This window comes from Odontomachus brunneus, unplaced genomic scaffold, assembly GCF_010583005.1.
Source record: "Odontomachus brunneus isolate Ranch 3 - 2012 unplaced genomic scaffold, Obru_v1 Obru_scaffold_051, whole genome shotgun sequence".
NCBI classification, from domain to species: domain Eukaryota; kingdom Metazoa; phylum Arthropoda; class Insecta; order Hymenoptera; family Formicidae; genus Odontomachus; species Odontomachus brunneus.
The window spans coordinates 1,070,428-1,091,044 of record NW_022639501.1 but is presented as its reverse complement, the minus strand read 5'-3'; the positions used below and the strand labels follow the sequence as shown (position 1 = coordinate 1,091,044).

The 20,617-nt window shown below is 40.2% G+C and overlaps 5 protein-coding genes across 8 annotated transcripts; 2 read left to right on the top strand and 3 right to left on the bottom strand.

Moving 5' to 3' along the window:
* Nucleotides 1-226: 226 nt before the first annotated feature.
* Nucleotides 227-3,296, bottom strand: LOC116845330 (protein halfway). Of its 2 annotated transcripts, none has more exons than XM_032817877.1 (8): nucleotides 2,778-3,296; nucleotides 2,425-2,695; nucleotides 1,950-2,264; nucleotides 1,621-1,790; nucleotides 1,358-1,540; nucleotides 1,113-1,271; nucleotides 888-1,010; nucleotides 227-800 (listed from the first exon to the last, which is right to left on the bottom strand). In XM_032817877.1, the coding sequence occupies exons 1-8, from the start codon at nucleotides 2,784-2,786 to the stop codon at nucleotides 531-533; spliced, it is 1,500 nt and encodes a 499-aa protein (XP_032673768.1). In that variant the 5' UTR covers nucleotides 2,787-3,296; the 3' UTR covers nucleotides 227-530. The 2 variants fall into 2 exon arrangements, with proteins under 2 accessions (XP_032673768.1, XP_032673767.1); XM_032817876.1 differs by having other exon boundaries at nucleotides 227-812; nucleotides 2,778-3,279.
* A 66-nt stretch (nucleotides 3,297-3,362) lies between these two features.
* Nucleotides 3,363-5,404, top strand: LOC116845331 (solute carrier family 66 member 2). Its single transcript, XM_032817879.1, has 5 exons — nucleotides 3,363-3,511; nucleotides 3,641-4,220; nucleotides 4,354-4,490; nucleotides 4,580-4,796; nucleotides 4,885-5,404. Exons 2-5 carry the CDS (start codon nucleotides 4,033-4,035, stop codon nucleotides 5,075-5,077), a joined length of 735 nt encoding a protein of 244 aa, XP_032673770.1. The 5' UTR covers nucleotides 3,363-3,511; nucleotides 3,641-4,032; the 3' UTR covers nucleotides 5,078-5,404.
* Nucleotides 5,405-5,558: 154 nt separating this feature from the next.
* On the top strand, nucleotides 5,559-9,734 carry LOC116845328. 3 transcript variants are annotated; one of them, XM_032817874.1, is made up of 6 exons: nucleotides 5,559-5,767; nucleotides 5,848-6,083; nucleotides 6,726-6,994; nucleotides 7,144-7,471; nucleotides 7,760-8,191; nucleotides 8,264-9,734. In XM_032817874.1, the coding sequence occupies exons 1-6, from the start codon at nucleotides 5,725-5,727 to the stop codon at nucleotides 8,525-8,527; spliced, it is 1,572 nt and encodes a 523-aa protein (XP_032673765.1). In that variant the 5' UTR covers nucleotides 5,559-5,724; the 3' UTR covers nucleotides 8,528-9,734. The 3 variants fall into 3 exon arrangements, with proteins under 3 accessions (XP_032673765.1, XP_032673764.1, XP_032673766.1); XM_032817873.1 differs by having other exon boundaries at nucleotides 5,559-5,790; nucleotides 5,868-6,083; XM_032817875.1 differs by having other exon boundaries at nucleotides 5,559-5,790.
* Nucleotides 9,735-10,427: 693 nt separating this feature from the next.
* On the bottom strand, nucleotides 10,428-12,324 carry LOC116845306 (N-acylneuraminate-9-phosphatase). Its single transcript, XM_032817825.1, has 3 exons — nucleotides 12,319-12,324; nucleotides 11,684-12,167; nucleotides 10,428-10,615 (listed from the first exon to the last, which is right to left on the bottom strand). The coding sequence occupies exons 1-3, from the start codon at nucleotides 12,322-12,324 to the stop codon at nucleotides 10,428-10,430; spliced, it is 678 nt and encodes a 225-aa protein (XP_032673716.1).
* Nucleotides 12,325-12,953: 629 nt separating this feature from the next.
* LOC116845327 (neurochondrin homolog) lies at nucleotides 12,954-17,223 on the bottom strand. Its single transcript, XM_032817872.1, has 2 exons — nucleotides 17,080-17,223; nucleotides 12,954-16,529 (listed from the first exon to the last, which is right to left on the bottom strand). Exon 2 carries the CDS (start codon nucleotides 15,859-15,861, stop codon nucleotides 13,618-13,620), a length of 2,244 nt encoding a protein of 747 aa, XP_032673763.1. The 5' UTR covers nucleotides 15,862-16,529; nucleotides 17,080-17,223; the 3' UTR covers nucleotides 12,954-13,617.
* Nucleotides 17,224-20,617: the final 3,394 nt, after the last annotated feature.

Sequence of the window (20,617 nt, the reverse complement as noted above, 5' to 3'; positions counted from 1 at the left end):
GAGAGAGAAAGGGGGGAGAGAAGAATGTTCCAAAAGATTAATATAACATTTTCAAGAGAAAATGTGCCAAAGAATGGATTGCCAAAATGGAATATAAACGGCAATATATGAAAGAAATTTCATAAAACATAAAACACAGAAGATACAATTATAACTATTATTAAAAATAATTTATATATATATAATATTATGTATATACGGTTTTTTTATAAGTTTTACATAGAAATGATTTACTCTTTTTTTTTTTAATAAAAAACTTTCCTCTTGTAAAAATATATACGTTTCGTATTGCACACTAGATGCGCGATTATATTATAGTCACTCGTCTAAACTCGCAAATCCCGAATACGAGATGGCCAGCGATAAACTTCAATATAATCAATATACATGTGGACTATATCAGATTATCGTTGTTAAGTATAAAAACATAATATGCATTATAATGTACTTTTCAATGTTTAACAATTGCACACGCTCTAAGTAGTATAAATATTTATCAAACGCTTGTCATGGACTTGTACATACTGAGATTATTTTGTGAATCTTTCGCACAGCCAATCACAAGGTAATTTCGGCATTCTATTTGCCGGCCACGGAAGATATCCTGCAGTCTTCAACACCCAATAATCATACGATACTTTGACTATCAAGCCGATGAGAATCATCACTTCGATACCGATAATATAATATATATAATCAGTCCAGTCTCCCGGATACACGCACATTTTTGATGCGTCTAGATCTACAACTTTCTCCTTCACATTTTCGCACATCACCTCGTCGGCGTCCAATATCCGCGTCTGCAACCATGCCTATGAGAAAGAGACAACAGGTTTTCTCATCGCATCATGTGATGTGCTGTTCTTTTTTGAAAACTCATACGATACCTTTAAAAATTTGGCAGTGTTGCAATCACAATGTAACTCGTTGCCACCTAGTTTGACTAATCGCGAGCTCAGAGTCGCGAAATTCTTATTGTACACGTTTGCACTTAGAATATATGTTGGCAGCTAAAACACGTTACATCTTACATTTAGTACGAGCAGTTGTGGCATCTTACATTTAGTGCAGCTGTGGTATCATCGAGAAGTCTCATACATTGTTGCACTTACTGATTTAATTTTATTATATCGTAGACTCAAGAGGGCATAATTGTCCAGAAACTTGGAACCTTCCAACTTGTTTATCGACGTAATATTATTGTAATCTGCATAAAACTCGCGTAGATCCTCGTAACACGGGTTGGTACTTAGATCGTCCAATACGGTGATCTGAAAAGAACGATATACGTTATTTATGAAGTAATGATAAGTCTTGTCGATAAGGTGAAGTAGACATGGGATTTGTTTAAACCTACGTTATTGTAGGAAACATTGAGCGTTATAGTATTGCGCGGCAATTTTTCCGGCAATTCTGTTAATTGAATGCCGCTGCAGTCCACGTATACGGCAAAGGTGGGCGGCTTGCCTTCAACAATGTCCAGCCTGCTGACATTACACTGGCATTGCCAAGTGTCGCCTTTCGGGCATTCTGTTTGCAACTAAAAGTCGAAACTAGTCCCGATTATCTCATAAAATTGTGAGAAACATCACGCAACATTGTTACCGCGCGAAAACATACCGAGCTGAGATAACGGACTTGCTTAAGTGGCACTTGCTCAGTGGTGTTAAACCAATGCCATGTTTTGCTGGCGGAACACACCGTTTCGTTTTCGCGATTAAAAGTGATTTGCATCTCGCCCGTTCTGTTGATATATTGGTATATGTCGTGGCACCAGAGTGTGTTTGTCCCTATGAGGAGAGAGACACAGTGGCTTTAGTAGCAAAGATATGTGCCTATCTGATGTGTTTGATGAAGTACATATACTTGATCATATGTTGTGACAGCTGCTCTGTGTACATAAGTTTAATGAAGATAAGGATAAGGAGGCGACGTGATCTCTCTGTTACCTGAGATATCTAGCCAGAATTCTCGACCGTTTGTGTTCAAAGCTGGAAGGTGAGTGAGGTTGTTATAAGACAGATCCAAAGTAGCAAGGTGCTCTAACCGCGTCAATGAGTTATTCTCTACTTCAGCCAATGCATTATTCGAAAGATTTAGGCACACTATGGGTGTCTTCATGAAAAACTGCCCCTTCACTTGACCAATCTTGCCATCGGTCACAGCCAATGATTTCAGCGTCCTCCACCGAACTTCATTTGCTGTGAATGTCTCCAAGGTTGCATTACGTATATGTACATAGCTTATGTTCGACCAAGGGAATCCTGAAATAATTTAATAGAGATAATCAGAGTAATTTTATAATATTTGTATATTTTTTTATATTCTCTTTTTCTAATAGATTTTCCCTGTACATAAATAAATAATGACTTGTGATACAAATTTATACTGTTTAATAACTTTGAAAAAGCTCTTACAACTTACCCATACAAGAGCGAGCATGGTCCAGAGTCTGATTATTTATGTTACAGCAGAGCGCAGCATGGGGTTCAGGTACATTGGCTAGTGTAATCTTCTTGCAAGGACATTCATTTGAATTTACCCCTATGTTTGGACATTCCGCTGCTTGTCTGTAGAAACATTGCACTGGAGGAGAATTGGGAATCCCATCTGTATTTGATGCCTGCTGGTCTTCTTCTGTACGTGCACTAGCTAGTCCAGCATACAGACACATTATCATAGCCAACCAGTGCATCTATATGTGCAATATGACAATATTATAAACTATAATTTTTCAAAAATATATATATTTACTTAAGCAATACGAAAGCACATACCTTCAACATTAAATGCTCCAGCTTGCTGTGCCTTAGATGTTAACAATATGGATCATTGTAAATTGATCTGTATCACTAGGATTATCCTGCTGCCGCCATTCTGTTTGTAGAACAGCGATGAGTTGCTTGCGGCTGTGACTAATTAGCGCGATACGATCGGTCGTTCTCGAGATAATTGGCGTAATTCAATGAGCATACTTGATTGCTCGCGGCTGTCAAGAACTCGCTCGGCGAGAGGCGCAAACGAATTAATTCGTTTAACCGCGGCTGACACTCCGAGTCGCTCAGGTCGTTTCGTTGACGAGACAAAATTGCTCGGCCAAGGGTTGAGGCCTGTTCATTACACTTGCGCGCCAATTAAGCGATAAACGAGGAGGCGCGCGCGCGCGCGTGTGTGCGTGCGTTATCAGTTTATCGAACGATCGTCTCACGAGTCAACATTATAATTCTATCATACATTACGTTTTTTTTGCGATATCGTTGACGGCGACTAACGGCTATGTAGATGTGAAAGTCCATCGTTTCTTCTACGCATCGTGAATTCTACATCGTAAACTGTCATTGTTTTTTGTTTATAAATAGACGGAGCTCAGCGACGCGGCAATCTGTATTTTTCTGTTGCAATGGCTCCGAGGGTAGTCGAAGAACATTACCGACCGTTCTTCTAATACCGACGAGAAGTACGTTCTCCTAATATCGACCAGAGGTAACTGCGACTTCTCTTTTAAATTGAGGTAATATACATTGTAAGCTTCACAATTATTTGTCCTCATATTTTATGTATATAGTGACATGCGTTTCTCATTCCCTGCTTGCACGTAATTGACGTAATTGATAATAATTTGCAAACTTGATGGTTTCAGGTCGCTTCTGGGACTTCTATCGGACACTCTTGAAACTTGATCAATTTTGACAGCTCAGCTTGAACATGTGAAAAGAGATAAAGATGGCCTTTGTATGTTTTTATTTCGAACGTAAATATTGACGACGGATGAATATAGTTGGGAATGATGCGGTAATTCAACATATTGCAATAATATTCAACGACACGGATCAAATACAGATATGAGCTTATCTCATCCTTATTGGCGGGAATGGGCGGCGTGACAACGACGGTGAATGGTTGGAACGTAACCTGAAATCGTTGTAACATTCGACATGCAACTTTTATAATATATTATCACATTGATACGTATATATATATATATATATATATATATAAGATACTGTATGCTACAAATAAACGCCTGCCGCTATGGATAGGTATGAATTAACGTGGAACAATGTGATCAATTGGATTGCTTCGGGCGCAATGATCGTTGGCGGGATTCTACCGTACGTACCGCAATACAAGGAAATCAAGAGAAAAGAAGATGCGGAAGGATTCTCCCTTTACGTTTGTCTCACCCTTCTTATCGCCAACACTCTCCGTATATTATTTTGGTTTGTACTAATTGTATAGCGAGATATTAATATTTTATATCAAGTTTTATTATTCACAAAGATATATATTATTATATGGTAAAAATATTATATGTGATATACTAACACTCACATATATTTGTATTCACCATAGGTTTGGCAAACATTTTGAACTTCCACTTTTATTGCAAAGTATACTTATGATTATGGCAATGTTTGTTATGATTAAACTTTGTATCAATATACAAAACAGAACACAGATAATTAAAGCAAAGGAACGTGTGTTTACAGGTAGAGCTAGTTTTATTATCATAATATTGAAAAAACTATATATAGTATCACATATATGTATATTAATGAAAACAATTCTATTTTCACAGATTTGGATGTCAGGTTTTTTTGGAAATGGACAAATTTTCAGTCCTATCTGACTTTTATGGTTTTATTTGCTACTGTAGGTGGTGTGTTTATGTATTTGTTTATAGATATACCAATATTTATTGAAATTGTTGGTTTGTTAGCGGTGTTAATAGAAGCTATGCTCGGTATTCCTCAGTTTTTACGAAATTCTTCTAATAAATCAACTGCAGGGATGAGGTGAAAGCATATTTTTTGATAATAGAAAAATTAATTAGGTTAATTATGCATATATGTGGATTCAATTAATCTTTCATTTCGTTTTTAGTGTAACCATGGTAACTATGTGGACACTGGGAGATGTTTTCAAAACATGCTACTTCATTTTGAAGGATACTCCAGTGCAATTCCAAATATGTGGTGCTGTTCAGGTTGTAATAGATATTGCAATTTTAGTACAAGTATATATCTATTCAAAAAAAAATACTCCGCACACAAGAACGGCTATAAGAGCAGATTGAAAATTTTTTAGGCGAGTTGTATATGCCTATGTTTATATATATAAATTTTTTTAATGTTCATATTTATATAACAAGATGGGAAACTAATATATTTTTTATATTGACTGACTGCAACAAAGTATTTATATGCACTTAAGATAAACCAAATTTCTTAACATTTACCAAACAAAGTGCAGTTAATATTTTGATAACAATATTAGCGTTTTACACCATTTATTGTATAAATCTACACGTGAAGTTAATATTTCATCATTAACTGCACATCTAATGCCAAATGTAATTATCTGTTCCTCTCATTTTATGTTAAAATATAAACATTACAATTTATTGAAACTTATTAATTTCACAACCACGTTCAGTTTCTGTATATAAATATTTAATGAAAGTATAGAACGAATGGCGGGAACGAATGACGTTTAGTACATGCCGGTCGCTTAGCGACGAAACGTCAACAAAACTCCGTGAGTGTACGGCAAACATGGCATAGCTTCCACTCCAAGGAAAAAAAATGACAAGTTCTTAACATCACTGAACTAACAAATTCTTTTTAAGAAAACAATCAAACCCTACTTAATTATCCGTTAGTTATCCGTTACAATTCTTGTAAGAGTACTTTAGGAAAGAATTATTTCAATTGACATCCAGAAATGACAAGATGTATAAGAAACGAGGTTAATTTAAAAAGCACCGGTGAGTGCTCATTGAGCCGTGAGGTATGTATTAATTTTTGGTTTGGGATATCTAATCTGATTCTGTATATATTGTCATAGCTTATAATCAAACGGGGCAGAATTATTTTGAGCAACTCGCAGCATACAACTCGATGAGCCAGCATCTGCGACGCATTCTATTGGCGAAAAGCGTAGTCGACACAAGAAATAAAAATTATATGTGCAGAAAGAATAAGAGAAGCAAGCCAGCTGATGACAGAAGAATTTGCTCTCTCCCGGAGACGACGGATGACATAATCGACAGATTAGCCTATGATACTCAACATCATCCAATGGTGAAAGTCATAACATAAATAACATGTTTAAAATTATGAAAATTTATATGAATAGCAAGCAGTGTTGTAATATATTTAGATATACTTATTAATTATAGTAGATATATTTATTAATACAGTAAATACATGTATCTAATTACAATATCTAGATATTTTGTATGTATCTTTGTCTATAACTAGTTAGATTTTTTATTTCAGTAACTGTATCTGTAACTAATTTCATTTTACCTTGTATCTGTATCTAAAATGTTAAACTTAGATATTTTTATAAAAAAATATCTAGGTATTTTAGATAATTAGAGAGATAGATGTATTTACTGTAATTAGATAAATATATCTACTATAATTAATAATTGCATCTAGATACATTACAACACTGTAATCGACTGATAGTGCAATAATAAGAGTGCAGATATAAAATAAATAAACGTTCGTTAAAACTTTCGATGCTTCCTATGGAGATTTTTATAGATAAACAAGTAGCATTGGAAACATTAAACTAATTTATGTCAATGATTAAAAATTTACAATTTCGTGAAACAAATTTCTAATGGGTTTTAGCGTGTCTACTTGTTGTAACAAATGGGAATAATTATATTTTTAAGTACATATCGTTCTTCCTTTTCACATTTGCTAATACAGGACGTATTAAGGATAAAACCAAGTCTGGAATGTCTGGATTATTGTGACTGCAACTTGGAACACCGGCGATCGAGAAACTGTGGCCGACTGTGTTGTAGAGCGAGCAGTCAAAATCGTCGACAACGATCAAGGAGTCAAAGATCGATATCACCCGCCACGGCGTCAAAACGTAAAAAATTCATATCGAATGCCGTTTACGGGATGGAATTCAAAACCGCGCGGAGAAACCCTTGCATGATCGGCTCGTCGGTAGGCTTTTTGCGACAGAGGTGAGATTGCATCAAATTTGTATCTGCATTTAAGTTCAATTATTTACTTATTTATTTCCTCTTATTTTTATTAAAATTTTTATTATAATTTGATTCTTTCCTGTCTCCGGCCTATAATTGTCGATTTCTTCTTTTCTTTATCCCCATAGAAAATGTAGATACGAGACAGATCCTGTTTTCGTTCCTTGCACAACTGCTACTTTAGACTCGTTAGAATTTAAACCGACGTGTTGTTCCCCGATACAAGAAACAAACGACCATCGATCGGCATCGTCAAGCACCTCGCGAAGCCACGACGATTCCGATCGCGACAAAGCCGTCAATCGACCTGTGTCTCAGCAAGAAGATGGAAAGAAATATGTTAATTTCATCTACGATATCACCAGAGAGATTAAGCAAAATGGTCTCTATACCGATAAGGAACTGCAGGATGTGTTCAAGAAGCACATCGAAAAAAATAAAGGAACATTGGACATGGTACGAAAAACAATATCGTCGTAAATAGAAATCTGTTCTTGATCGCCGAACTAGTGCACTTACGGTACTTAAAAAGAAACAGAAATATCGTTGAGATTTGTTGGAAAAAAAGAGAAGAAAAGAATTAGCAAGCTAGTACAACTAGCAACAGAAAACATCTATTATTGTTTCATTGATTCGTTTAAAGATATTCAAAGACGATATCTAGGCAACATCAATGAGAGACGACTTCATGTCTCTTGCTAGGAAACAATCAATACAGACTCTCGGTTTCTCCTTTTGTTCCAGAATAGAATGCTGTATGAGGTCTACCAGCTGAAGATTTCTTTAAACATACTGGATGATGGATCGGATACAGATGACGAGTTGGAGGATCTTATCCACGCACAAACGTTACTGCACGTCTCCGAGATCAGGCCACCTACGCCACCAAAGGTGCTGGACGAGAACAAAGTTATTGATAAGCTTCAGTCTTATCAGAAGTCAATAGAGACTCAGAATGGACAGTTGAGCAAGGGTCCCACGAAAAAGGTGGTACTGTACGACTTCAATGAGCCAAAGATGTACCCCATAACGGTAAAAGATTTGATGGTGGGAGTGATAGAAATGCAAATGCACGCTCAAGAAGTACGAGCCAATTCTTCAGTGTCGAAACATGTGTCCACGCAAGATGAGACGGAAGAGAAGCTTAATGGTCAAAAAGAATCCGACGTTCACATGGTAGAATCTTAAATGAAGCCTGCAAATAATATAATACAATAGAAGAAATAACGTAATCCCTTTTTGGTCTAGATTCAGTCGGAAGCGGAAGCTTCGTATTCCTCGCAGTTTGAGAAATCAGAGGAATCCCAAGACGACGACAGACGGGCTTCTCTCACGGGCGAGACGATCGAGAGTTCCCACGCTTCCGTTAAAGATCGTTCGATCGATTCCTCGGTGAAACAAGACGCCAACTCTTCAACGTCGAACCTCGTGTCCATACAAGATGAGACAATGGAAACTGAAGAGCTGACCGAGTCCGCGCCAGCGGCTGAGAGTTCTCAAGTCGAATCGTAATCCGGACCAAAGATAATGTGGACACGTTCGAGCTAACTTTTGGCTTGCTGCCTTCATGGATTTGCCGACATGAATTTCAGCTCGTTTCTTCAGGGAAAGAAATAACTCTGAAAATAACTTTGAAATTCCCGTAAAACATTGGTAACAAGCCCACGACAAGACGCGGCATCAATCCGCGATCCAGATTAATCTTTAGACTGTCGGAAAAGCCACAAAAGTGACTTTATAGCCACAAAAGTGACTTTCCACTTTCCACGGCAGTCTGAAGGTTAAGCATTTCTCCACGTCGCGCAAACCTCATATATTGAAGCTCTTGGCTACTCGCCGCGACCATCTTGATTAATGATGTCAGAAGCAAGAAAATGTATAAAGTATCAAAATTCCTACAAAGCATGTCGAAATAAAGATACGTTTAAAAAATATCACTTGCAAGATCGATCAAGTATACCTTTAAATACTCAGAACATTTTTGTTTTAACAATCAATAAATGACTGTACAATTATCGTGTTCGGAGTATCTTAGAGATGTGCTTAATCGATTACAAGTGTTATTTTTTGGATATATATTTCGACGTAGGAATTTGCAAGGATTTTTGGCACGCATTCCTCGATTCTGATATCATAAGTGCGTTTTCGTTCTCATTCCTACACTGTTGCTGAAAAGCATTTAATTTTACGTTACAATTTTGCCGTTATACACATTCTCTCCTCGCATTCGTTAATAACATATTGTGTTAGCAACAAATGAACGTTAGATGCACAGTTCTCATCTGTCGTTTGACAGATATTAGAGTAAATTATGGTATAATATACTAGGATAAATTATGATAATAGGAGCAAAGTATAATACACAAGTATTCTGGTGATCTTGTTCGTATACTTTTCTTTTATTACACCCTGATTTTACTTTTTTGTTTAACAAAGTACGTGTATGTGCGACGCTTGTAGCACCCGCCGCGTGTATAGCTTTTCCAATATTCTCCCCTTCCTCCGCAGACAAAATATACACATGGTGAAAAAATAGAGGTCATGTACATTCATTCCTTGCGCATATACAACATTCTGCACATATCTAAGTACAGGTACTGGTATACAAAGTCACGTGTTTGTACAACAGGAGGTTTGCACGATATCGCCGTGCCGATCTTTTTATGTTACAGTGCGGTTTGTCATACAAAAGCAATAAAACAGCTGTATGTGATCTCGATAGTAGTCTACTTTGTTCGTTTACCTACGGCTACTGGCTCTGCTTGTGTACTTTGTTTTGTACATATGTTCCATCTTCTTCATCCGATACACGTTGAGGTACGTTTAGTTCAAAAAGGTAACTAAGGAATATCTCATTGGATACAAACTATTAGACATCAACTACGATAACTATATGTGTACACAGCCACCTATAAAATATTGACACACACACACATACATATATTTTTATATGCACATATATATATATATATATATACATAATATATACATATATATTGTATACACATGTGTACATATGTGTGTGTACATATATACTATCAAAATAAATTTATATTTCAGCTGCGTTATACTTTGTATTCGCATCATGCGAATAGGACTCTGTCTTGCGACTTAACACGCGCAAATTATAATTATACGTTGCATTCTTCGAGGAATTCGCGAAAACCCATAGACTATGATATCCTGTGATATAAACTCCAAAAAAGAAAAACAAAAAAAAACAATAACATAGCAAAGTATGTCGAATGCTCGAATACTACTGTAAAGAATATATAAAAAAATCGCATTCATCACGTTTACGAGAGAAATGCAATGCAACCAAGATTGGACAGATATACAATCGCTTGTAAAAGCGTCTAGTTTTATGACGGGGGAATAAATTGGCGCGACATGCTTCTTCAGCAGCTGTCCATTAGCTGCCGTCGGACGCGTTTGAGGAACAGTCTTCGAGTTCCGGCGCGTTTGGACCTTTGTCTAATATACGCGCGAGTTCCGTCACGTGTCTTATTGTAAAATCCGGCTTGGGATCGCCTCCCGAAAGACGAGGCTTGTCCGCGGTGGGTATCCACACGGTCCCGCCCAGTCCGGCCTCGATACCACCTGCATAATATAATGTTGATATTTATTGCGACGCATGCATGCGCTGTTCAGGACGAACAGAAGAACTGTAGAAGTACTGATTGATATTAACACGTTCGCTACCACGGTTTATTTGGAAAATCCTCGCTGCAGCCCACTCTGTATTTTTTTTTCATGTCATCGACCAGAGCAAACGTCGACTAACAGTAATGTCAGATCGATGTTATAATCTCCCACTCAACGGTGTAACTGTCACATGCACATCGCAAATCTAAGTGTGTTATTTTGGCTGAATCTCTTTCACATGTTTCTTATCGTTTGAAGTCACGTCATTTAACATATTAAATGTGAACATATTAAATTATACGTCTTAAACGTGTTAAACGACGTGATTTAAAACCGTCAAAAACGTATAACTTCAGCCAAATTATACACTTACATGTTTAAAAATAATACTTAGATTTGCAGTGCAATATATTGCACTTACATTGTTAGATGGGAAATTATAACGTTGATATAATTATTATCTTTATCAAAATTACATATTACAAGTTGATTATTATGATTATTATTGATGTTACTATTGGTTGGTGTTTATTGGGCTGCGTGTAATGTAACTGCCCAGATAGCCAAGTGATTGAGCATTTTGAGCAAATTAATGCACAGCAAGTATTGTTAAATGTTTGTTGTATATTTGTTAACATGTAATGCGTTATTGAATGCAACATGATTGTTTATATTTAGATGACGAAATTTCAAGAGCAAACTGATCAACGACAGTAGCACGTCAGCATCATGATAAAAACTTTTTAACGGATTATAAATCTGCATCAACGTATTGCCACTAATTTGCCGTTATTTGAATTCACGTGAATTCAATGCGATACACATAATGTTGTCTCACCTTGTTCCTAGTTTGTTTGAATTAGTTCCTATTTGTCGTCGACAACGCGACAGTGAACTCACAAACAGTTGGCTATCTGGATATGTGCTGTCACAAAGAGATTCTCAAAGATTGCAATACTTTTTTATATATATCACGTGTGTTCGCTGGTAACGAACGTATTAAATTGAGGTGAATATTGATACCTAGAATATCCGTTTCCAACTTGTCGCCGACCATGATACATTCTTTGGCCCTCACGTTAAGGAAGTCGCAGGCTCTTCGGAATATCTCGGCGTCTGGCTTCTCCCAGGGAAGATCACCCGACACCAGGATGATATCGAAATATTGTTCCAGCGACAGCTTGTGCACTTTCTCCCATTGTGCGTTCGACGGGCCGTTCGTGATTAGTCCTAGCGTGTACTTCTTCCTGAGCTGACGCATCATCGACACGGTGCCCGGCGTCAAAATCATATAGTGGTATCTTAAATACAGCCATCGTTCGTAAACTTTTTTTGCTAAGTGTGAGTACTTGTCGCCCAGAGCCTTGTTCCACAAGATCGTGCGCCAAGCGTCCAATGTGCAGGTCGCGTTGTCCGGGCATTTTCTGAATTGCTTGAGAAACACGGCCGTTATCTTGATGGATGCATCTTCGGGGATACCGTATTCTTGCGTCAATTCCTCAGCCAACTGTAGGTAAATATGTGCAATAAGAGCTCTCGCTTTCGCGATGAGACAAACATTTTTGTGACGTTAAAGAATGATGAGCGAAGAACTGAAAATGAAGAGGGACGATAGAAACTGAACGGGAATTAAATTAATTTCCACATTCAATACGTACGATCATGACGATACACATTTACATACACATTGGAAATAATCATACGTAAATGATCATCTCTTTGTCGCAAAATTGACGCAACGTTTCTCTTCACCTAAAAAAAAGCAAAAAAAAAAGCAAAATAACGTGGTGAAGCGATTCTCCGATCGATCAGACACAAAAACGAATATTGAATGTGGAGTTCTCATTGATCAACCAAGGTTTCGGGACGAGAGGATACAGCAGTCAGTTAGGAGTTTAGGGCACTTAATTCATTATTAATGATTACCTAGAAAATGCATTGATTCATTGAAATACTCGAGCCGATTAGTGGACACTCGAAGTGGCACCCGCGGACGTTGCTGTAATCACAACAAAATCAGTTGTGCCAACAACAACTACAACAACAACAAATGTTATACCAAACCCTTTGAGTTGTGGCTGAAAGATTTCTGGATACCGGACCGTGTGTGTGGACTCTCTTGTACAGTCTAATTTAATAAGCAGCTACCAAGTCTAATTAGTCGCATTGTGTGAGATTAGTTGCATCCAGTAATCTTTCTTTGTGATTTATCCTTGTTACAGAATTAAATTACTGCATAAAGAGCATTAGATAGTATCAGTAGTAGAGTGGACGATGCGAGAAATCAAGTGAATGCTTAGAAAATTTCTCCGTTTAATAGCAAAGTGTTTCGGTTGCATTACAAAATCTTCGTCGCAAAACAATTATCGATGAGTTTTATCTGTGTATGTGTGTATGCGTGTGTGGCTCGGTGTAAGCATCTCAAGATCACAGATTAAAATTAACAACGATCTTCTCTCCTTCCCACGGTGCAGGGAAGTACAAGAAGCGTTTGATCGACGAAACCAAATGTATTTGCGTATCAAAATCCCATTTTAAAACGCGTGCGTACCTCCGTATACGCGATTTACGAAATATTCCTCCGGGCGTGAAACCTCTTAGCTTTCTTGCTTGCCAGGAGACTATTTCCAGACGTGATGCTGTCTAAATTTATCCTGGACTACGCACACATGTGCATTTCAAATATCCCCTAGGCGGGAGAGACGTGTGCAACAGCAATTCACGTCGCAGAATCCTACGGCTACTTACAAATCTATTTTTTTTTTGTAGAAAAGTACAATTTCGCAACGTTCGTTTCGCGATCGATCGATTCTGATCCTTCTCACTCAATTTTTACATCAAGTTCGCTCGCGATACACAAGTTAACGATATAATTACAATAGAACAACACGCGTCGGTTTGCTTAGACTAGCAGAAAGCCAAAAGAGCTACATAGCAACGTCCGTTCAACAGTCACTCTAATCTCCGAAGAGATGTTTCCCGAGCTCCATCATGCGATGATTCCTACAGACGGTCAACGCGCCGCACTTCTTCAGCACCGAGCCGACACTTTCGTCGGCCTTCACCAAGTGGCACAGCAGATCCTCGAAGGCGGACTTGACGTTCGGTTGCAGGCCGCCTATCTTCACTTTTTTCAGCGTCTCGATGATCTCCTCCGCCCAGCCGGACTCCAGCGTGAACTGCGACAGCCAAGGTATCACCTGCAGCACCCCGGCCATCGTTTGCATGCCCAAAAACCAGAGCTCCATGAGCTCCATCCAGTGTTCCTTGTACGATATGGCGACCACTAGCTCGGTAGGGTCGTTGCCTTCGTCGATAATATACGCGTCCCACAGGAATCTTATTGTGGCCTGAATGTAACAGCATATCGAGAAGTCGTTCTTCTTGATGCGCTTAGCCTGCTGCTTCAGCAGCAGCAGGCCCAATACTGCCAAGTGGCCGTGCAGTACCAGGTTCTCCGGGATCTGCTTCAGCTCCGGCAGATTGTTGAAGATGAATTTCAGCAACGAGACGAACGTCGGCGACTCCTCTACCAGCTTCGCCTCCAGCACGGTGATGTTCATCAGGACGTTGCAGATGGATACCATCGCGGTTCTAGAGTCCTTCATCTCCTCCAAGAGACCCGCGTCCAAGTCCTCCGTACGATTGCCGTCCTGCAGGACCTTCAGACGCTCTGATCGCGGTACTGGCGGCTTCTTATAGTGCACGATGGTCCAGTGATAGGACATGCACTCGAACAGGACCTCGTCCTGCTTATGCTTCAGGAGGATCTTCCGGGCATCCTCTTCCACGGCCAAGTAGCACAAAGCGGGCAATAGCAACCTCAGTATGTCGTTCTCGCTCATCGGATCATGAGCTACCGGTTCTCCAGACGACGTCCCTTCGTCCGTCTTGCCGGCCTTGGCGCCGGACTTGGCTTTCTCAGCTAGCTTCCTGTTTCGGTGCGCATAGAAGGTGTCGTTGGCCACCGTCAGCATATACGGCAGCACGGCATAAACCTGAGGACGCATCGCGGTGGTCTCTTGCGCGAGCCAAGCTGCGAGCACCCTGACGACGGCGCACACGAAGATCTTCTCCTCCATATTCGTCAGCGTCTTCATCTTCGACACGGCGCTGAGCAGGCCGATCACCGCCGCGAAAGCGCCCTTCAGGGCCGTGTACAGAGACTGCTTCTCCTTCTGATCCAAGTCTAATTGATCGGTGATGATGTATCCCAACGAGATCTCCAGGATAATAAAACAGGCCGTGACTAAGTTTCCGTTGGCAAGCACAGCCTTCAGCTGTTTCCCTTCCAACTGCATCCGCACCTCGATCGATGCCAGCTGTATCAGCAGCAAGAGAAGTATCTTAGGTTTCTCCTTGTCGGACAGAGCCCATTCCGCGCCCAGGAGGTCCATCATCACGGATGCGAGCTTCAGAGCCGGATCCCGTTGGTTCTTGCCGATCTTCGAGCCCAGGATGTCGCTCAGACCCTTGTGGATACTCAACGGCCAAGACTCCTCCTTCGCGGACGCGGAGATCACGTCCTTCTTGCAGGACTGCAGCAAGGCCTGCAGTATGGTACATAGCTGGAATTTTCTCTCCGTGTGATCGGTCTCGAAATCCAATGCCACTTTGTGGATTATCGCGTGGAAAGGCGCGGTGTCTGTCGGGTGCCAAGCAGTCGGGCCGAATGTACCGACCAACGTGACCAAGATATTGAGCGCCTCGTCCGTCTGGAAGCTCTTCTCCGCGTAAATGTCACACATTTTCGGGATCGCCTCCTGCTCGAGCAGCGCCTGCTGTCCGGGCGGGTGCTGCGCGATGCTCTGCAGGCAGGTATACGCTTCGCTGACGATGATTAGCATGTCGTCTGCTGCGTCCTCGTCGGCCTGGGACACGATTTCGAGCAGCGCCGGAATGTGACCCACCATGTCCGGGTGAGAGGCCAGCTCAGGCTCCCCGCAGAACGCGGTCAGAACCGATAACGCCACGGACTTGTACACCTGCGGCGGACAATCCACCGGCACGCTGTCGCTGACGAGCAGCCTGCGGAGGAACTTCGCCCCGATCGCCTCGAAAAGCATCTTCTTGGCGGCCGGGCTGCAATCCTTGCCGTCCACTAGTTTGGTAACCATGAAGAGTGCGGCGAACTTCTCTGAATCCGTATCCACCGCCTTCAGTATGGCCAAGCACTTGGCGACACCCTCGGGCACACTCATGGCGCTCGCTTGTGCGGTTCACGGATTTCACCTGATCGTGGAAATCGCGGAGAAACGAGAGAAAGAGCGGAGTGAGTCGCCTTCAAGTTTGAGACTGGACGGAGACACCTGAACGGGATGACGTCTAGACGTGTTCTTTATACCGCGATGTCGGTGTCGCCGACGCGTCACGTCAAACGGAAGCGAGTTTCCGGAGAGTGTGCTTTAGCAGACGTTACCAGGTGCCGCGGTATCCGTCGCGTGGCATAGCCGCGAGCTAACTGGCAGGCTTCCCAAAGCAGTCCTCGCGCCGTCTAGCCTTGCCCTTTGACACACTCACCAGGCCAGCCGAAAATAACCGTCGTACAACGCACACGTGTACCACGTGTGCGCCCTGCTGCGGTTCTCTCGCGGTCGCCTCGTCACTGGGAAGCCTCTTTGAAGTGTCGTGCCCGGAGAATTCCGTCTCGGAGAGCGGTAACCTCAAAAGTATCTCGCGCAGTCGTCAGTGGTAACGCGTGAACAATGCATCGTGGCGACGTACACTTCCAAGCTTGATGTCGCTCTACTTATATTTACGGATGATTCATTAACACGACGCCGTAAATAAATATCTTACTGTGCTTATCTATTTGTAAATTCGATATCTCGTCAGTGGCAATTAACCTCTGCGTGTACTTTGTGCCGACCTGCAACGCGACGCAGAAACAGTGCAGTTTCAGCTGTGCCTCCTGCACTTGACACAGCGGGATACATGTATATTTACACTTTTCTTAGGAGAGAGAGAAAGAGAGTGTGTGTGCGAGCGAGAAAAATAGGCGACAGAAACGATGCAGAAGGTGCAACTAAAACAAGCATGGAATCGTATCTCGAGAGGCACAATGACAAGACTCTCACGAGAGGGAGAGAGAGAATCCGGAGAAGGTGCGAGACGCGACGACGAAAATAGCCGTCGCGCCGTAGAGAAAGCGCGCTATATCTGGGTGTCGGCTCGTATTACATACGGCGCGCGCGGGACAGGAGGGGGAGAATGACAGGAAACGAATACGACGAATTCTATTCTTACGAGAATGCGGAGTAAGTGTCGCGGAAGAGTGCGACGGTCGTGTGTGAGAAGCGAGACGTATTTACGCACGCACGCGTGACCTCTCGACGACAACTCCTCATCCCTTCCACAGGAGAAAGTCGTGTCGATCGGGTCGGGAGGTTAGGACATATTAAAAAGTATGCTCCGTATACCTTGCGGCAGGTCTGATTGTCGGCCTTCCTAGTCTCCACGAGAGTGTTGTCCAGGTCGAAGAAGATTGCCGTCGGAGATACCCTAGACAAAAGGGACTGCTGTTGCTTGCGGAACGCTATTGCCATCGTCTTCCCCTGTGACAGTCGCGCGCAGTATGAGAACACCCCATTATTTGAGATACATATATTTAAAACCAGAAGTAAATTTCCATTACCAACTGACGCATGCGAAAGTCTAAGGTTTGGAGAACTTTGGGTTTCAGGGCCCCTATTCTTGAAATAGTTGCGTATACGTAATAGCGTGTTCGACTGGCCCTGGGTTAATCGCTCCTAGAGCGATTAATGATGTCATAAGTCTCTACTAGCCAATCATAAAGCTTATAAGTACTTGTTCGACCGATAAACGTAGGCTGAATAACCCAGAATGGGTTAATTCAGAGCCAGTCGAACATGCTATAAGTTTTACTGCGCAGGTTTAATCATACCATAAAATAGCTGCGCAATGAAAATTACGTATACGCAAAAATTTCAAGAATAGGGACCGATATGGGCGATATTGGATGCTTTCTAGCTACGTTTATTTCAGTTTGTTGGTAACATATTATCTAAAATATCTTGTAAGATAATATGCAACCAATAAACTGGTGTAATACAGACTACGTTATCCGGATTAGTAACTATTGTAGTTAGTGAATTCTTGAATCCGATTGGAGTACATTTTTAAATCTAAAAGAATATACCAATAAAATTCAAAAATTCACTATCTATGGTTGTTACTAATGAAATAATGTTACCTTGTAAACGTAGTCACAGTGTACGTAGTTGGAAAACATCCAATATTATAAGTATTAAAGGTTTTCTATTACTTCTATTATCATCTTGATATGGAATATATAACTCTAAACTAAATAAATACTTTTTATTCAAGTGAAAAATTGTTATTATTCCTCATTTATCATTCTTCCTTCAACTAGACTGTTTTCCAGCAAAGAACAATGTGTTACATAAAACTAATTAATTACACATTATCTAAGATATCTTTGGAAATAATAATAGCCAATAAAATAAAGCCAGTGGCATACAATGAGTGCGTTTAGCGAATTCAACAGTTGTACAACAGTTGAGCAATTCGTCAATGTAATTGGTCTAGATTTAGGGATCTAACAGTAAGAACCAATAATCGCTGATTGCTCACTGAGCGCTTTTTCCACTGAACGCGCCCAATGCTTGTTTTCGTGCTGGATGAAAATATTCTGTTCTGATTGGTGCATTTCTGAAGATGGAAGGAAATACATCAGAGCAGAAATAAAAAAAAATAGAGTATTTTCCAGCAAACAATCCAGCACAAAACAAGTACCGTGTGCTGTGTGCTTAACAAAGCGTTCCTTGTTGAAAAACGACTATTGTGTCATTAGCTTAACTGCACTTTTATTTATAAAAGGGAAAATGCCATCCCCTTAGCCGTTATGTTTTCCTAATACAAATCGTTTTGGATAGTAAATTTGAAAATAAAAAACTACTGACTAATTGTTGAGTTACGTGAAAATAATGTATGATTGTTGAGTTCAGCTACGTGAAAATAATGTATGTCTGACTTATCGTTGAGTCGTACTACGATCTCAATTCACGTATATCTATAGTCAGTGGCCTGGTTTACATCATGCACTTGATACGCGTACTAATAAATAGTAACATTCTATTAGATAATCTTAATATTGACAATGCATATCAACGGCGACGCATTCAATCAATACAATACGTTTTCTTGATGAATATTATACAAGCTTAATATATCATTGATTATATATATTTTCGATATTAAGATTATCTAATAGAAAGTTATTATTTAGTACGCGTATCAAGTGCACGATGTAAACCAAGCCAGTAGGTTTGTTCTTTCGACCTGACCTAGGGCTGCATTGGAACTGTACTAGTTGAAGAAAGTTCAAGATAGTGCAGACGAGTGCAAAGATACATATGGGTCTGAAAAGAACGGGTAAGAGCAAGTTAGAGCAGTGTAAGATGGCGGACGACATGGCTGGATTAAATAACATAGATCAATTTATGGTCATGTTTTCTCACTTATAGCATTTTATGTTTTGTTGAACAATCCTATTTCTTTTAAAAACTGTTTTGTGTTGGATACCCATACAACAAATCCCTCCGAAAAAACGTCCAAGAGCCTTCCCAGGATGTCTTTCGGATATTTTGTGCTGTTTGGATAACATTCTAAATACTTCTTTTATGTCATTCTACATTATATATTTATTATATATTTATCTACATTATATATTTATTATATATTTAAGTATTTACTTACTGTTTATAGATTCCGTCGTCGGATTATTTCTTCTACGTAATGTCAACTAGGTATACCGATTTTACAGGTTATAGATACAAATTTAAATTTTTTCGGTTAGCTGCCCTGCACTGCTTGCTCTACCTCCAGACCTAGGGCAGTCAGTTCACTGAACTCGCTGCACTAGTTCAGCCTGCACTGTTCGAAAGAACACATTTTCTTGCACTGTTTTGATCGAAAGAACGCATTAGTGCAAACTTCGTGAACTAGTGCAGCCAGTTCAGGTCGAAAGAACAAACCTAGTATTGCGAGTTCGGGTAACTTTTGGCATTCGCTTTGGGCATTTAAGCCCTATGCACAATGCCAAGCAACAGGCAATAGGAATAGACATTAGTCAATAGGAACAGGGAATAGAAATAATTGACCAATCCAAATTTCTATTCGCTGTTCTTATTACCTGTTGCCTGGCATTGTGTATAGAGCGTTACGCGCTTAAGCGTCAATCTATCTTTATCACTCATTGGCCTGGTTTACATCGTCAAAACGTCAAACGTTAGTACGCGTATTAAATTTGATGCGCACCAATGTTTTAATACGGGTGCGTTTACATCGAACGTACTAAAGCAAAAATATAATACGAATTTAATTCATGCCAATTGCTTCCTAGTGGCGATATTTGGAATTGCAATTTGCTTGAGAATAGCTTTGTTCGACAGTCAGAATGCATAATTTTAAAAATGTTCCCGTTTCTTTTTTTCTCTAACTTATAACCCTTTTTACAAGATATTTTACTATAATATACTTTGAGAGAAACCAACGGTTATCAATAACACCGATTTTAACTTGGTTAGATTCCCTCCAACATTTATTTCATACTTTTACATCGTCATTTGTATCATTTGATACGCATATTAGTTTAGTACGATACTCCTACTTGGTACGCTCGTACAAAATTGATCTGTCAGTGTTTACATCGTGCGTATTAAATACTTAGTACGAATTTGATACGAATATAGTACCTGGTACGCGTATCAAGTGCCCGATATAAACTAGGCCATTACCTGTGGGAAAAAGATAGAATGACGCTTACGGCGCAAAGCGCCCAAAGCGAACGCACCAAAAGTTATGGCTCCTGCACACAGGACGCGGTAATGCTTGCCGCACGGCAGAAGTTCGTGCGACAGCCAATCAATATGCTGCTTTTCGTAATAACCTTCTAGCTCTTACGGAAAAACAACG

Coding starts and splice junctions, on each gene's coding strand:
- LOC116845327 (XM_032817872.1), bottom strand. CDS start 15,861: ATGAGTGTGCCCGAGGGTGTCGCCAAGTGCTTGGCCATACTGAAGGCG.
- LOC116845330 (XM_032817876.1), bottom strand. Junction 1,011..1,112: donor GATATAATAAAATTAAATCA/GTAAGTGCAACA, acceptor AACGTGTTTTAG/CTGCCAACATATATTCTAAG. Junction 813..887: donor ACACTGCCAAATTTTTAAAG/GTATCGTATGAG, acceptor TCTTTCTCATAG/GCATGGTTGCAGACGCGGAT.
- LOC116845306 (XM_032817825.1), bottom strand. Junction 10,616..11,683: donor GTTGGAAACGGATATTCTAG/GTATCAATATTC, acceptor TATATTATGCAG/GTGGTATCGAGGCCGGACTG.
- LOC116845331 (XM_032817879.1), top strand. CDS start 4,033: ATGGATAGGTATGAATTAACGTGGAACAATGTGATCAATTGGATTGCT. Junction 4,221..4,353: donor ACTCTCCGTATATTATTTTG/GTTTGTACTAAT, acceptor TATTCACCATAG/GTTTGGCAAACATTTTGAAC. Junction 4,797..4,884: donor AAATCAACTGCAGGGATGAG/GTGAAAGCATAT, acceptor TTTCGTTTTTAG/TGTAACCATGGTAACTATGT.
- LOC116845328 (XM_032817873.1), top strand. CDS start 5,725: ATGACAAGATGTATAAGAAACGAGGTTAATTTAAAAAGCACCGGTGAG. Junction 6,995..7,143: donor GTAGGCTTTTTGCGACAGAG/GTGAGATTGCAT, acceptor TTATCCCCATAG/AAAATGTAGATACGAGACAG. Junction 8,192..8,263: donor AAGAATCCGACGTTCACATG/GTAGAATCTTAA, acceptor TTTTTGGTCTAG/ATTCAGTCGGAAGCGGAAGC.